Source organism: Anastrepha obliqua, chromosome 3, assembly GCF_027943255.1.
Source record: "Anastrepha obliqua isolate idAnaObli1 chromosome 3, idAnaObli1_1.0, whole genome shotgun sequence".
Taxonomy (NCBI): domain Eukaryota; kingdom Metazoa; phylum Arthropoda; class Insecta; order Diptera; family Tephritidae; genus Anastrepha; species Anastrepha obliqua.
In genome coordinates this window covers 35974048-35987836 of record NC_072894.1, presented here as the reverse complement: position 1 = coordinate 35987836, position 13789 = coordinate 35974048, and the positions used below count along the sequence as shown (strand labels likewise).

The following is a 13789-nucleotide window of genomic DNA, read 5'->3' as shown; positions in this document are numbered from 1 at the left end:
GCAGTGATGGCATTCCGAGTGGAAAAAGATAAGCCAGAAACATTGCCTTGTTGAAAGATAGAGTGAGATGTTGTGAACTGGATGTTACTAGCAGCGGTAAAGATCACTCTATTCCTGTATCTATAGCTAGCACCCTGTGTGCGCGAATTTCGGGTTTTCTAGTGTACACCTGGTATAAAGATCCAATTAGCATGAAGCAAATGGTATATTAATAGCTATAGCCAGGTTTACACTCGACGTAGAATGAATGATCAAAATAAAAAACTAAGAAAATAAAAGATAAAAAATAACAAACTTTGCTTCGTTAATTAAAAACTAGTAACGAAACAATTTCTTCGGTGCAAATGAATTGAGAACATCAGCTTGACTCACAAAGTGTTTGATGCCAGTATTGAATTTGAATTCCCGTATTACCGCATTACCATCGACCCATATACCTATTCACAAGGCGCCAAGCCATTCATAATGCAGAAATTCAAACAATGGACAAAAAATAAACATTTTTTAAAAACTAATCAATTAACTTTTTCACATGTATCAGCTGTAGGGGATCCCCATATCCATTGCAGAAACATTATTTGCGCAAGAATTTCATTACCTACGCAAAAAAGGTGCTAGCTTTACAAATAACAACAAAAGCATGCAGCGGGCAATAGAAAATAAATGTAAATGTGAAAAGTAACAAGAACAATTATGCAATGGAACAACAAGTCCAGATACCCATTCATTAGTGCCTACTTCGTACTTAATTAAACAAAGTGTGAATAGGCGGAGTATGGCAGCGGTAAGTGCAACGCCGTACACCTGAAAAGCAAATTTGAACTTGTCGGTCAACCAAAGAAGTTAAATAAATTTCTTACTGCTTTGTCGTTACATTTCTCCAATTGCAACCGACAGCTGAAGAACCGTGAAATTGCAAACGCCGTAGACGGCTCTGAGAGAAGTAATGACACAAATGGGTTTTTCTGTCGCATACGGCTTTGAACTGTGAAAATCAGTGAAATGGTGTAAAGTTCGTGAAAATCAAAAAACTTGCTCTTTAAATGGCGCACAAAATCAGCCAAATATTTGCAAAGTTATTTCCAGAAGAAAAGTATTTACTAAAACAAAAGTGATTAATTTTCTTTTTTTTTTTGTTTTCTTTGCAGTTCCGTCGCAGAGGTGATTAAAGAGTGCTAAATGTGCTCGCTGCCCAAGAATGTATAGACTGATCGAATAGGTGGTATACTAGCTAAGAGACCAATATGCCAACTTACATATATACGAGTGCATAAATAGGATAAATGTATGTCTGCATGTGTGTAATGAAAATAAGAACAACAACACAACACATGGGACCAAATATTGTTCTCAAAGTGTTTCATCATTGCAAGAAACAAAAAAACAACCAATTTGAAAATTCGCAGACTCGAAACATAGAAATAACAAGAAAATAAAACAAAAAATGCACGAGCTGTTCACAAAAGTACTCTCCAAGCGTGATCTGTCTCGTGCTGGCGATTTATTTTCGGTGCCAGATTCAGATATTGTCAACGATATCAGCGAAGTGGTAAGCGAGTGTGTAAATACCCTGCAAAAAATGTGACTTGTCCCGTCTGTATCCGGAATCAGTGGCTACAGAAAATGCGACTACTCCACTTTTGATCCGTTTATATGCAACGAACTGCTCCCTTTTCTTCAAGCATATCCTTTCAAGAGATTAATTACACTCTTTTGCAGCCGAGCAGATATGAATAGAGGGAGTAGTCGTTCTCAAAATTTGAAACGTAAAGAGTTTTCCAATAAGAGGTGTTATGTTGATATATTTTTTAAATAAACGTTGTCCAGATCAAAAATATCCAATTCCGGCCATAAAAAATCGTTAATCATCTCTCCTGTTTAGCACCTAACACCTGTTATTGGAAAACCCTATATATCTATGCGAAACAAAACTGTAATTTGACTAATTTTTTTGCTGAATGCAATAGCCAGTGGACTATAGCATTGATGGACCACACTTGATGTGCGTTGTTCAAATCTTGGCACAGGCGAAATTTTTTTTTTATTCCAAATACTTTGTAATTTTTAATATTAGTTTGGGGGAAAGAGAAATTCATTACTTTTGCAATGCTACTTACAAACCGGTCAACTTCGATTATTCCTGTGATTTTATCGACATTTTACTTAAACTCAAAAATGCCGGAATGGAATCGAGGAAACCGGGTTAAACACCATTCACGGCCTTACTTGCATGTTCGCCTGTTTTAAAGAAAAACTTTAAAATGTACCGAATTTTCTCTTTTATGACTTCCATTGATAACACCCTGCAACTCACAACTAAATGAAAGAAACAAGGAACAGTAAAGAATATTTTTAGTGTGAAATGTCACAATGACAACGAGCATAAACTTTAGTTTGTTTGATCGATACTTTAGGAGATATCAATCATTACAGCCATCTACCGAGAAAATAATGGGTTTTATTTTTCCCAAAACTATTATTTATTGTATTATTTATTTAATATTACAAGACAACTTCATATTTGATTTGAAAAATTTACACAACCGAGAGCGGAACCGAACCAGCGCATTCAAAAGCTCAAGCTGTAGTCTGCACAAAATGCCACTGTCGTCATGTATAAGTGGAATGTTTATTTATATTTTCTTCTATGCGATGTTACTTTCAAACTTCGAAATTGTCGAACTAAATTCCAATGGTACCCCATGGAGACTAGTCTCGGTATACTCTTTTTGAGATTAGTCGTACAATTTTTTGCAGGGTACATGTATGAGTCCATATGTGTGTAAATAACGATACAACTTCTTAAAAGAATAATACAAAAAAATTTATTACTTATTTTCCTTTATTCAATTGTACAGCTCTCTGACATCAGTCCGATTATCTCACATTTAGACTATCTCAAAAACAATAATGATCAATCGGTGGTGGAGATTTGCGTTACGCGTGTGCTCTCTTGCATACGTGAAACGAAAACTGCAGAACGTTACTGCGCCGCATTGGTAGATTTGTTGAGAACTTGCTTACTTTGGAATCTCCAGCCGGCTGGATCAGGCAAAGAGGATCCGCCGCATGCGAAAATCGCCGCTGATATTATTTCAAGTATATTTTTGGTAAGTTCTACGTGTAGTTGAATAAATACTTCAAACTTCTATAAGTACGTTGAGGAGAATTGGCTTCAAAGTCCTTTAACTTTCTTGTTAGTCCAATTTAGCACATTTCATTAAAATTAATTTTTTTTTTAACTCAGCTGTTAAATACATGAAGGAATTTTTATTAGTAACTAATTAAGTATTTTTATATAGAAAAGAACTAAGCTTTTCTAAGGTATTTAATTTAAATTTTTTTGGTTGTTCGCGGTTTGTGCAGATAAAGCGATTGTCTGACCTAGTGAATCCTGTGAGCAGCAATTTGCGTTCAAGAAGCAATGAACTTTGTTGTGAAAAACAGGTAGAGAGACAGATCTGTATGTGTCTGCAGCGATAGCAAAGCTGCGCTCATGGCCTTAGACAACCCTCCAACCACTTCAAGGGTAGTTGAGTATTATAAATCCAGGCTGAACTATGTCGCTTGACATAATATCCTAGTGCTAACATGTCTCCCGGAAGTCCTCTGACTCTTTAGCTAGCGTGGGCTCTGACGTCAACTTATTTGGACCGGTGCCCATCTGCCATTCCCTTCTGAAGCAATCAAAGGCACGGTAGCAGACGGAATACTTCAATCCCCAAGCCAGCTTGGCAGGCTTAGAGAGACAAATTTCTTCGGAGGTCGTGTAGACTTAAAGAAAATTAAAAACGCAATACGAGCGTTGTACAACGGACTTAATGCTGAAAAAATAAAAAAAAAATTGCGTCTGAAAGTAAATAACAACAGTATGACTAAAAAAACTTGCTGAGCTTTTCGAATAATGATTGCAAATTCCAATCGAGTTAGGAATTTTAAAATGAGTTTAAGGAATGGTAATGTTTTCAACACTCCAAAGCCCTGTTGCTTCTATAATATTGGGTTAGGTTAGGTTGAAGCGGTTGTCCACTGTGGCACACACTTAGGTACATAACCGATTGTGATGCCAGGTGAGGAACTTGTCCTTATCTCTCCTAAAACCAGTGTGTACCTATCAAAACTTTTACAAAATCCCGGATTTCTACAAGAGTGAGATCTTCCAATTCATTGTAAAATTGTTTACCTAAACTGTGTATGCACACTCATTCTCTGGGCGTATCTGACCATTTGGTAAGGCCCCGTTATAACTGAAATCAGTGTGCTAAGACTGCTTATTTTGGGTTAGCAGTGATTCTGTGCGTTTAGCTCCGAGAGTCGGCCACAATTGTCCGGCGATTCTACAGGTGATTTCATTACGCCATCTTTCATTCGCTGCTTTAAAATTTTCTCAAAGATAAGTAACTTACATGTCTATAAGTGCATGCCTATGTCATTGTCTGCGTACTCATTAGTCAACTTGGTGCTACGTCTCGCTAGTTCATCGGTCTGGCAGTTACCCTCAATGTCGCGATGTCCGAGGTGCTACCATTAGATGAAATGACTCGGGCATTTCGTTAGAAGATGGGCTGCTTTTCATGGCTACTTTAGAGGTTCTCGACTGGTTTGTCAGAGTTTTTTTTTGCCGCCTGGTTATCAGTGAAACTGTAGATATCATCTAGGGGTATCGCATCGCACTATAGTAGTATCACTTCTTTTATTATTGCCAACAGAACATCCAGATGTTCGGAATATACACCTCCGTCTGTATAAACATGGGGGACTCTCGCCGTCTTACATCGTCCCGGTCCTGCTCTTCCATTGAAGGATGGAGGGTCATGAACAATTTGATGATAATTGTAAGCAGGAATGCATAGTCCACCAATTTGGTAAGCTCCGGAGTGCCAGCTGGGATTTAACCGTGGCCGTAGTCCGTTCTCTCTACTACCCAAGATCAGAAGGGCAATAATTCCTCACATGCCATTGTAAGACTACAGACAGACAAGGGAAACCTCATATTACATGAAGAAACCATCTCAAGAGTGACCTGCAGTGTCTTAAAGTATCGGAAGCCTAAATTTAAGCTTAAGAGGGAACACCTCGTAGATGATATTTATTGATGCTTGTAATTGCAAAATTACGAAGTTTTTGATGAAGTTTTCGCCCCTGGGCAAGCAATGATAAACCTCCGTTTCCCATGAAAAAACTCCTCATAAAAACAATTTGCCGTACGGAGCCGGCTTAAAACTGTAGGCCCCTTCATTTGTGGAACAATATTAAGATGCACGCCACAAATAGGAGGAGAAGCTCGGTCAAGCAGCTAACAGAAGTGCACGCGTCCATTATTTATTTATTTATTTTCACTTTTTTACTAAAGCCTCAGACTTTATTGTGGTCAGCTAAGATTTAAATTCCTCTATAATATAACTATAACAACTAATATAACTACTTACAGAACTATGATAAGAAGGAAGTGATGAAAATCTCACTCCCGGTGGCAGTCCAATTTCTGCCAAAAGGCAATCGGGAATTGTCTCGAAATTTGGCGAGTTACCTTTCGTTGGCGGCTATCGATTATGCTTACCTGCTTAGTCCGCATGTGTCATCAATTATGGACTCTATTATGGCCGGTAAGGCAAAGCAATTTTTTCAGTTAAAATATAGATTTCTTAATTACACATTTTTCGTAGGTAATTTTGGCTTATTACGCGTGCTTTCGCAAATTTACGAAGTCTCCCCGGACGAAGTGTCTCCACATGCACCACTACTAGTAGCATTACTGCCACAATGTGACTCACAAGAAAAATTAGCAGTGCTTCAACTTTATTTGCTAATTGCACAAAAGACACCTGCGGTAAGAAAAACATCGATTACTCACAGCATAGTTCAATAGGTTATTGCATACCTTCCCTTCTAATCTCATTCATTTAGGTACTAGAGAGCTGCGTACCACGCCTATGCGAATTGTTGTTCGACAATGAAACTGCCACAATAACAATGCAGACTTTACTTAAAATCTCGGAACAGCGTCCACTACTAATAGTGGAACATAGCGAGAAAATTAAAGCGGCCAGCAAAGCTAACCCAAATACGATTTCATTGGCTGCACAAATACTCGCTTCGGCCGGACGTACGAATAAGGTGCATGCCCAGAACGCACTTGATTTTGTTTTAGAACACTTGCCACATGCTGACCGCACATCACAGACGAATTTACTGCAAGAAGCTACCAAGCTATGCTCATCGTTCCCCGTACTGTTTACCGATAAGGTGCTCGCTTGCGTTCGCCAGAAGAATGCACTAAGGTAAGCAATAGAATACATACAGTTTTTGTTGTTTGGAACAAGTAAGCTTATTTCATTTGTTTTTAGTCAGCAGAAACTTTCCTCGTCCGACATTAACATGGATGTTAGCAATAAGACTTCCGGTGGCGTAACAATCGTAAACCTGAACAGCCCGACTGATCCACCGCCACCCACACCCACAGCTGCTGCAGCAGTGGTTGCTACAGTACTCAATACCGTTGCAGGTAATAGTGGTAATAATGCTTCCAATGCCTCAGCCACATCAATACCAATAACTGGCGATCCAGCCTCCAGCACTACTACCGTTTCGCTAGCAACGACCACTGCCACGCCTGGGCGCATGCACAAAAGTAAAAATAAGAGTCGCAGCAGTCCGAGTAGCCCAAAGGATATTAGCCGCAAGGCACTACTCAGCGGCAACTTAAAAATTTGTAAGCAAATTAAATTAATTAAATTTAAAATACGTTTTTGATTAATTAAAATGCTTGCCTTTAGCTACAGCACAAACAACTGCTGGCAACACTAACACAACTGTCATACACCAGAGTAACAATGCTGCAGCTATCGCTGGGGGCGCTCCAGTGCCGCCCACTCCCCCACATGCCGGCTACACGCGGCGCGTCAAACTCGGCGATTCGCGCAGCACTGGCCGCCTACATCCAACCGGAAATACACATCGCAGCATGACACGTCTGAATGTTGCAGGCGGTTCGGTGGGTGGCCTTCACAAGAGCATGACGCGACTTAGCTCGTCGCAGCATATAAATCAGAATGGTGGTTCCAGCTCTAACAATGCCAACAATTCGCAATCGAGCGGTAATGTAGTAGTGCAAACGAGCACAGGCGCCAGCACAACAACAGTAGGTACGGGAGCCCCACCCAAAACACCAACCAGCCCCAGCAGTCCAGGTTATGTGACGCCTGTACCGCCTTTGAGCAATAATGTCATTATTACGGGTCACAACAAATGGGGTATTCCTTCGACACAAGTCACATCGGGTGGCGTCACAGTGACCACATCGCCCACTAAAGTAAGGCCACATTCGCAAGGTCCCACTACGTTGCTCAACTCGAGCACTGCGTTGCTAAAATATAGCACTGATGCACTAAATCAATCAATTGGTGAGTGAAGAAAATTGTGCGTGAAAGTGAGGAAATTCTTAAAATCAAAAATAGAGAGATTTTGGAGTAGTTTTTTTATCAAATTTTTATTTATTTTATTTCAAAAAATGAATATATTATATTTCTTACTGAATTTGTGAAAATGAACACTCCTTTGAGCGGATATCTTCCCACGATTAGTGTGAAGAAAGACTATTCAATAGCGAGCCTATGACTTGTACAAAGACAAGGATGGCCAAAGTTCCCTAACTCTTAAAAGTAGAAAATAAAAGATCATTTAATCTGGTAGTGTGTAGTATTAGCTAGCAGACATCTGTTGACACCTTTATTAATGGAAAAAGGCTTACTACTGACTTTTTACAAGTTCCATATGAAGAATGGGGTATTTTAAAGCTGCAATCGACCAATGTTCTCAAAGTCAAACCAATTCTAGATTACTGCTGAAGTTAACAGAGCCAGCGGGTGCGGCAATAAAATAATTGCAAATTAGGCCTCTCGGATTCGCCCCGCAAACCTCTATATTTGCAGCCAACAAACGTAGGGTCAATTTCAGAAATTGTTTCATAAAGGATTTAAATATGTAGCACTCAACATAATAAGTCAACTATGAGATATCCACTTTGAATATGAAAAATTTAATTAATAGACAAAATTTTTCTAGTTGTGGGACTATACGAAATTGGCATGGAGGAGTAAGCTGGAAAAAACTGAGTTTTGAAGGCTTTATATAAGTCATAATAAATAATTAAATTATTATTAAAACTAGGAAAAAATATATAAATAAAAATATTAGAAAAGAAATTAAAACGCTTTCATTTAACCCAGATTTAATGACAGCTCACAAAATATTTTCCTCTACAGGTTCCATTTCCATACCACAAAATCCAGTATCAGTGCATCACGCATCGCCAGCATTGCCTCAACAGAATAACGGTAATCAAAAGTCTGTCATGAAGCTGCCCGTGAACGGAAATGTAAGTCGCACATGCATCGCACACACCCACAAACTTACATACACACGCCCCTAAACTTACTAACCACTTTGTGCAACATGGCGTATGAGTAATGCATGAAAAGCGTTTGGCTAGATGAAATGTTACTCATACGCAACCGGTAAACGCTTCTAAAATTTCTTCCTTCTCGTAGAGTACACACGAAGTGATCGTCTCCGGCCCAACAACCAACATGACGCCACGTCGAAACAACAACAACACCAGCCGTACACTACTCAACGCAAATAATAGTTGCATTTTGGATCAACGTATGAGCACATTTGAGCCTTATCAGATCATGCGTGACCCGGTGCAGCAATTTTGCGAAAAGCACTTCGGTTCGATTAAATCGTACATGGATGAGGTGTCACAGTCGCTACCACCGCCAACACGCTGTAGCATTGAAGGTAAGCATATTTTATTTGTAACAATTAAAATTTTGACAATGACTTGCAAAAATAACAACTAAGACAAAAGTACGAAGTATAGATAAGTATTTGCAATTTTAATTGAAATATTATATAAACTATTATATTATATAAGGTCATAGGGTCTTAATAGCGCATGGATATGCTTGGAAGAAATAACTTTCTTCTAGTTTAGAAATTTACTTACAATACTGTTTCTTTATGGAATTTGTCAGGAAGGGTGACCACTTTTAAAAAAGTGGTGGTTGGCCGCCGTAGCCGAATGGGTTGGTGCGTGACTACCATTCGGAATTCACATTTTTCTAATAGTGGTCGCCCCTCTGCCATGAAAAAGCTCCCCATAAAAATATTGCTGTTTGGAGTCGGCTTGAAACTGTAGGTCCCTATATTTGTGGAACAACATTAAGACGCACACCACAAATAGGAGGAGAAGCTCGGCCAAACACGCGAAAAAGGTGTACGCACCAATTATATATATATATATATATATAGTTTTTGACTACCATTTGGCTGTCCCGGAGTTGGAAGACCACTAAGTTCATGATATTATGTGTATCTGTAGAAACACGTTTTTTCTAACAGCGCTCTTTTCGTGGCAGCCAGTTGCAAGCTTCTGGGTGCGCTTCTGCCATGAAACCCATCTAATACTCGAAGGCGGTGTAAAACAGTAGGTTCTTTCATTGTAAGACAATATCAAGGCTCAATATTCCCTTTATTTATGCAAAACAATTTCATTCATATGGCTGACTCAGCTGGTTTCGCAAGAGTGCATCCTGTTAGCTCCATTTTCAGGTCTCATTTTTGGCTCAAAGTGAGACGCGATAACCATCCACTCAGTAGGTTGCCTCCAATCGGACCGCAGGAATTAATTGGACTTTTTAAACGACTAGTCCGAAATCTTTGTTCAAAACTCATTCAAATTGCGTGTACATTACTGATACATTTTAAATGTGATGTGGTGAGCTAATATTACTGATTTCACCCTCGGCTGCAATTCTCGTTGATACGCACGTAAGTGTTCTCTTCTACTGAGCTGGTTTCACGATAGTTTCCAGACTCAGCCTAGTTTATTAAGTAGCTTGTATAATAGTCCTCACTTTGTACTGATCTTTCCTCTGTAATAGGCACGGAGCCATATAAAATAGTGCAAAGATTCTACCTCAATGTCACAGCGTTGAGTGACTGGCAACTTTCGTGGTAACAAAATGGCTTGCCGGGAACTTTTCGACTTTAGATATCTAATAACAGGTATCTCAGAAGAGGCTATTGTACATCTTGAGTTTCATCTAGGGTCATCTAATCCAATTTAAAATGGAAGGACCTACAGTACCAATCTATTTTGAGCCATTATTACAATGAACAAAAATGTAATATATAAGTATGTTCAGCCTTACCAGTGGGCACTGAACTCTCACTACTCCTGGAGCCAGGCTATGGTTGTAAGGCAACACTCTTTGTCGTAGCTGTAACTCCCACACAGCACTCTGTTTGTTGTTATTGTTAACCAAGTATAACCAAGCGTTGGTTGGTTAGTTTAAATGGTGATTTTTCCAGAATCAAATTAGCGCTTCTGCACTATTTTGTTGTCACATCCTCGTTACAAACTTGTTTACCAGTTATTTACGGCATGACTATATCCAGTCTATGCGGTTTAAGAACCTTATTAGGTTGTTGACATCTAAGCCAGAGACTCTCGAGCAGCGGTTTGCCCAGGGTTAACATTCTGTCCTTCCATAGGACAAGGCATTCACAGAGGAAGTGGAAGATTGTTTCCTTTTTCTCCGGTTGTTTACAACTGTGACAGTATATGTTTCGAGTGAAGCCCATTTTGCCTGCTTGTTCTCCGACAGACCAAAAGCCAGTTATGACTGCCGTTAGTCTCCAGGCGCCGTTTCATGTTTAACAATATTGACGGTTGTTTGAGAGGTTGTAGGTGGGTCATAACGTTCTGCTGATTTTGCATTTCGTCTGGTCTCTCCATCTACAATCCGCAATTCGAAGGTACTTTAGGGATATTGTACTCTTGACTGCACCTACTGGTGAGAATACCGATTTTGCAAGAGCGTTATTCATGGCAGATCCCCCTCTTGCCAGCTCATCTGCTCTTTCGTTACCTTCAATGTTGCGATGTCCCGGGACCCAGATTCAGGTAACTTTATGGTTTTGCACCCAGGTGGAAAGGCTATGCCTACTTTATTTCACCACCATAGAGGTTGTTGTAGCTAAATCCAGGGCCTGGCTTGCAGCTTGGCTATCTGAAAGAATAGCGATATTGCCCTTAAAAGAGAAATCTGCGATTAGTAGCCTAAAAGCTTCCCCAATTGCCAGTACTTTCGCCTGGAAGACACTGCAGGCATTCAAGCGTAAAGCAGCTTATTTTCTTCCACGAAAAATATAATACTAACTAGATGTTCATATTTCAAGTAGGAAAAAGTGATCAGTGTAAAAATTGCATATACAGAACAATATCAAGACGCACACCCCAAAGAGCAGGAGGAGCTCGGCCAAGCACCTCACAGAAGTGCACGCGCCAATTATTTATTTTTATTTTTAATCACAAATGTTCGAAATATCATATACTTTAAATGCTTTCTGTCAGCCAAAAAAAATAACCATGTAATTAAAAAATGGATTACTTCGAGCACTCGGTATATTTGTGTGTACAATTAACATAGTGATAGTCACGTTTAGATGTATTCATGCCTTATATTGAAATTAAAATTGAAATTTGAGAAAGGCGAGCCAAGAAGCACCGAGAGATTGGTAACTCCTGAAACACTCAGGCTAAAAAGCCCATTTACTCACATAAAGGAGAGAAGTAGCAAAAATAGAGATACGGTAGAATAGGGACAGAAATAATAGCTAGTCCTGTGAGAATTCCCAGATACTTTGCAAAACTGAAAATATCCTCCAGGCAAAAGGCAGAAGACTTACAGGGAAAATGCTCACTACTATCCGCCTCCTCTAAGCAAGAGAGACAAATCGGGTCTTCAATAATTCCAATGCTAGTCATACCCTGACCCCATGGATTGTGTCCTGTTATAATATCGAGCATCAGCCGAACGTCTTTCCTTCCAAGTTTTAGAAGAAAGTACAACAGTTTTCTGTGATCGGGCTTGTTGCAAAATACTTTACAGTTCTCCAGCGCTCTAGACCGGACCATCGTTATTTATGTAAATTTCATACATAACCGTTGATACAATTCATGATTACTGTAGGACTGTTCCAATTATTGGCTCTGGTCCTATAAAGTAGCCGCTGATCCGCAGTTGACCAATTCGTCGCCAATTTCGTTTCCTTGTACAAGCTTATTCTGTCTTGCTAAAGAATTAAGCCTGTCATAACATTCTTAAATAATCCTTGAGGTTTGTTTTGCATTCTATAGGCTCTTCAGTGCAGCCTGACTGTCACTAAAGACTCCAATCTGTTTCCCGTCCATCTCCTCTCAATTATCCATTCTGCTACTTTCCTAATGGCAAAAATTTCCGTTTGGAAAATAGTTGCCATTCCTCCCATGACGTAATGATACTTACTACTTATTATATTACTCCCTTATATAATATTTATGTTATTCATATAATGAACTACAATAATTTTTACCATTTTATGCCAAGCATGCATTAATGAATTTAAATCTCCTAATTCATACTTTTTTCTTAATTTTTCTTGTTTTATTATTTCTTATTTATTATTTGATTTATTCATTTCTTAATGTTTGTTCTAATTTTCACCTCTTTCGTAATATTTTTGCTATAAACAAACTGCACTGCTGTAATGTCTGTCTTTCATCTCTTTATGTCTATGAATGTATCCTCGTCTCTCTCCTGTCTACCATGAACAACAACTGCTATCGCTGTTTATTTCCTCTTTCTCCTACGTCTGGTATTTACGTCAAAAAGTTTCGAATGAATTTGCAGAGCGTCGCACCAAAAAGGTAGCTAAACTGCATTTTGCTTGCCAGATACGTGGCCCACATTGTATGTACTCGAAGACCTGCTTTACGATGCGCACGCGGAACCCTAAAACCTGGATACATTTAATGTTTTTGGATTTTCAAGTGCGCCATTATGTAAGTGGAGAAAAAATGTTAAAAGAATAAAATTTACATAGTAATTTAAAAACTTTTTAATTCACGCTCTAGGTAAAAGAAAAATCCGTATTAAGCACACGGGAACCCGGTATTAGTAATTTAAAAAATATTTGGCAAATACTCAAGTGCGAGAATCGCAGCTTCACTGAATTGGTTACCTGCCAATTTCCGAATGCAAAGGTTGGTAATACTGCACATTTCATACCTTAATACAAATAGAAAAATGTATGTATATTAAGAGGTCAAGTAAAAGTTTCTGAGTATTTTTCCATTTTATTTCGAGGATGAAACTAATGTAGTGAATATTATCAGATTTATAATAAATATGCCCCATTTTGCCCAATAATGTTTGCCATTGGTAATATTGTTAAAAAAAAGCATCACTACCTCGTTTCCACAAGTCTCACTTGAGTCCAGTTTTGTGTCGAAAAGAAAAATTAAAAAATGTGTGAAAATATGTAAACCTCTTGTTTTCAAGGGTGAACTATACAGCGCATGCTCTCGAATCTTCCGGCGCGTCGTTAAAGAGCAAAAGTCTGGTCAATCTGTAAATGGCACTTCTGATCGATCGCCTACTTCAATTTGGCTCAGTAGTTGGCAACAGAAATCCGAATTGTTTATCTGATCTCTTGGAAGCAATTTATAAGGAATAATACCTTTCCAATTCCACAACACACACAGCAAAACCTTCCGGGCCGTTAACACGGGCTTGCCGATCGTTTAGACCGACGCACCGCAATTTGATCACGATTTCTTCAGTTGATATTTTCGTGTGAGACGCATTTTCCATTGCCAATTATCATCCTCTTCAAAAGCAGGTCGATTTTGTTACGTTTTAGCAAAGAACTGTAGGCGTCTATTTGGCCGCCTGCTCTA

The 13789-nt window shown here is 39.0% G+C and overlaps 1 protein-coding gene across 5 annotated transcripts in view; it reads left to right on the top strand.

Moving 5' to 3' along the window:
* The window catches only part of LOC129240519 (protein melted), a 35243-nt gene that overhangs the window by 18938 nt on the left and 2516 nt on the right, over window positions 1-13789 (top strand). For 4 of the 5 annotated variants that reach the window (XM_054876377.1, XM_054876375.1, XM_054876378.1 and 1 more), the window contains 11 exons: window positions 1149-1549; window positions 2859-3110; window positions 5432-5606; window positions 5667-5830; window positions 5908-6281; window positions 6348-6712; window positions 6777-7403; window positions 8265-8377; window positions 8550-8802; window positions 12723-12892; window positions 12965-13093. In XM_054876377.1, the coding sequence (XP_054732352.1) occupies window positions 1445-1549; window positions 2859-3110; window positions 5432-5606; window positions 5667-5830; window positions 5908-6281; window positions 6348-6712; window positions 6777-7403; window positions 8265-8377; window positions 8550-8802; window positions 12723-12892; window positions 12965-13093 (2727 nt within the window). In that variant the 5' untranslated portion in view covers window positions 1149-1444. The remainder of the gene's footprint in view (window positions 1-1148; window positions 1550-2858; window positions 3111-5431; window positions 5607-5666; window positions 5831-5907; window positions 6282-6347; window positions 6713-6776; window positions 7404-8264; window positions 8378-8549; window positions 8803-12722; window positions 12893-12964; window positions 13094-13789) is intronic. The other variant, XM_054876380.1, reaches the window with a different exon arrangement.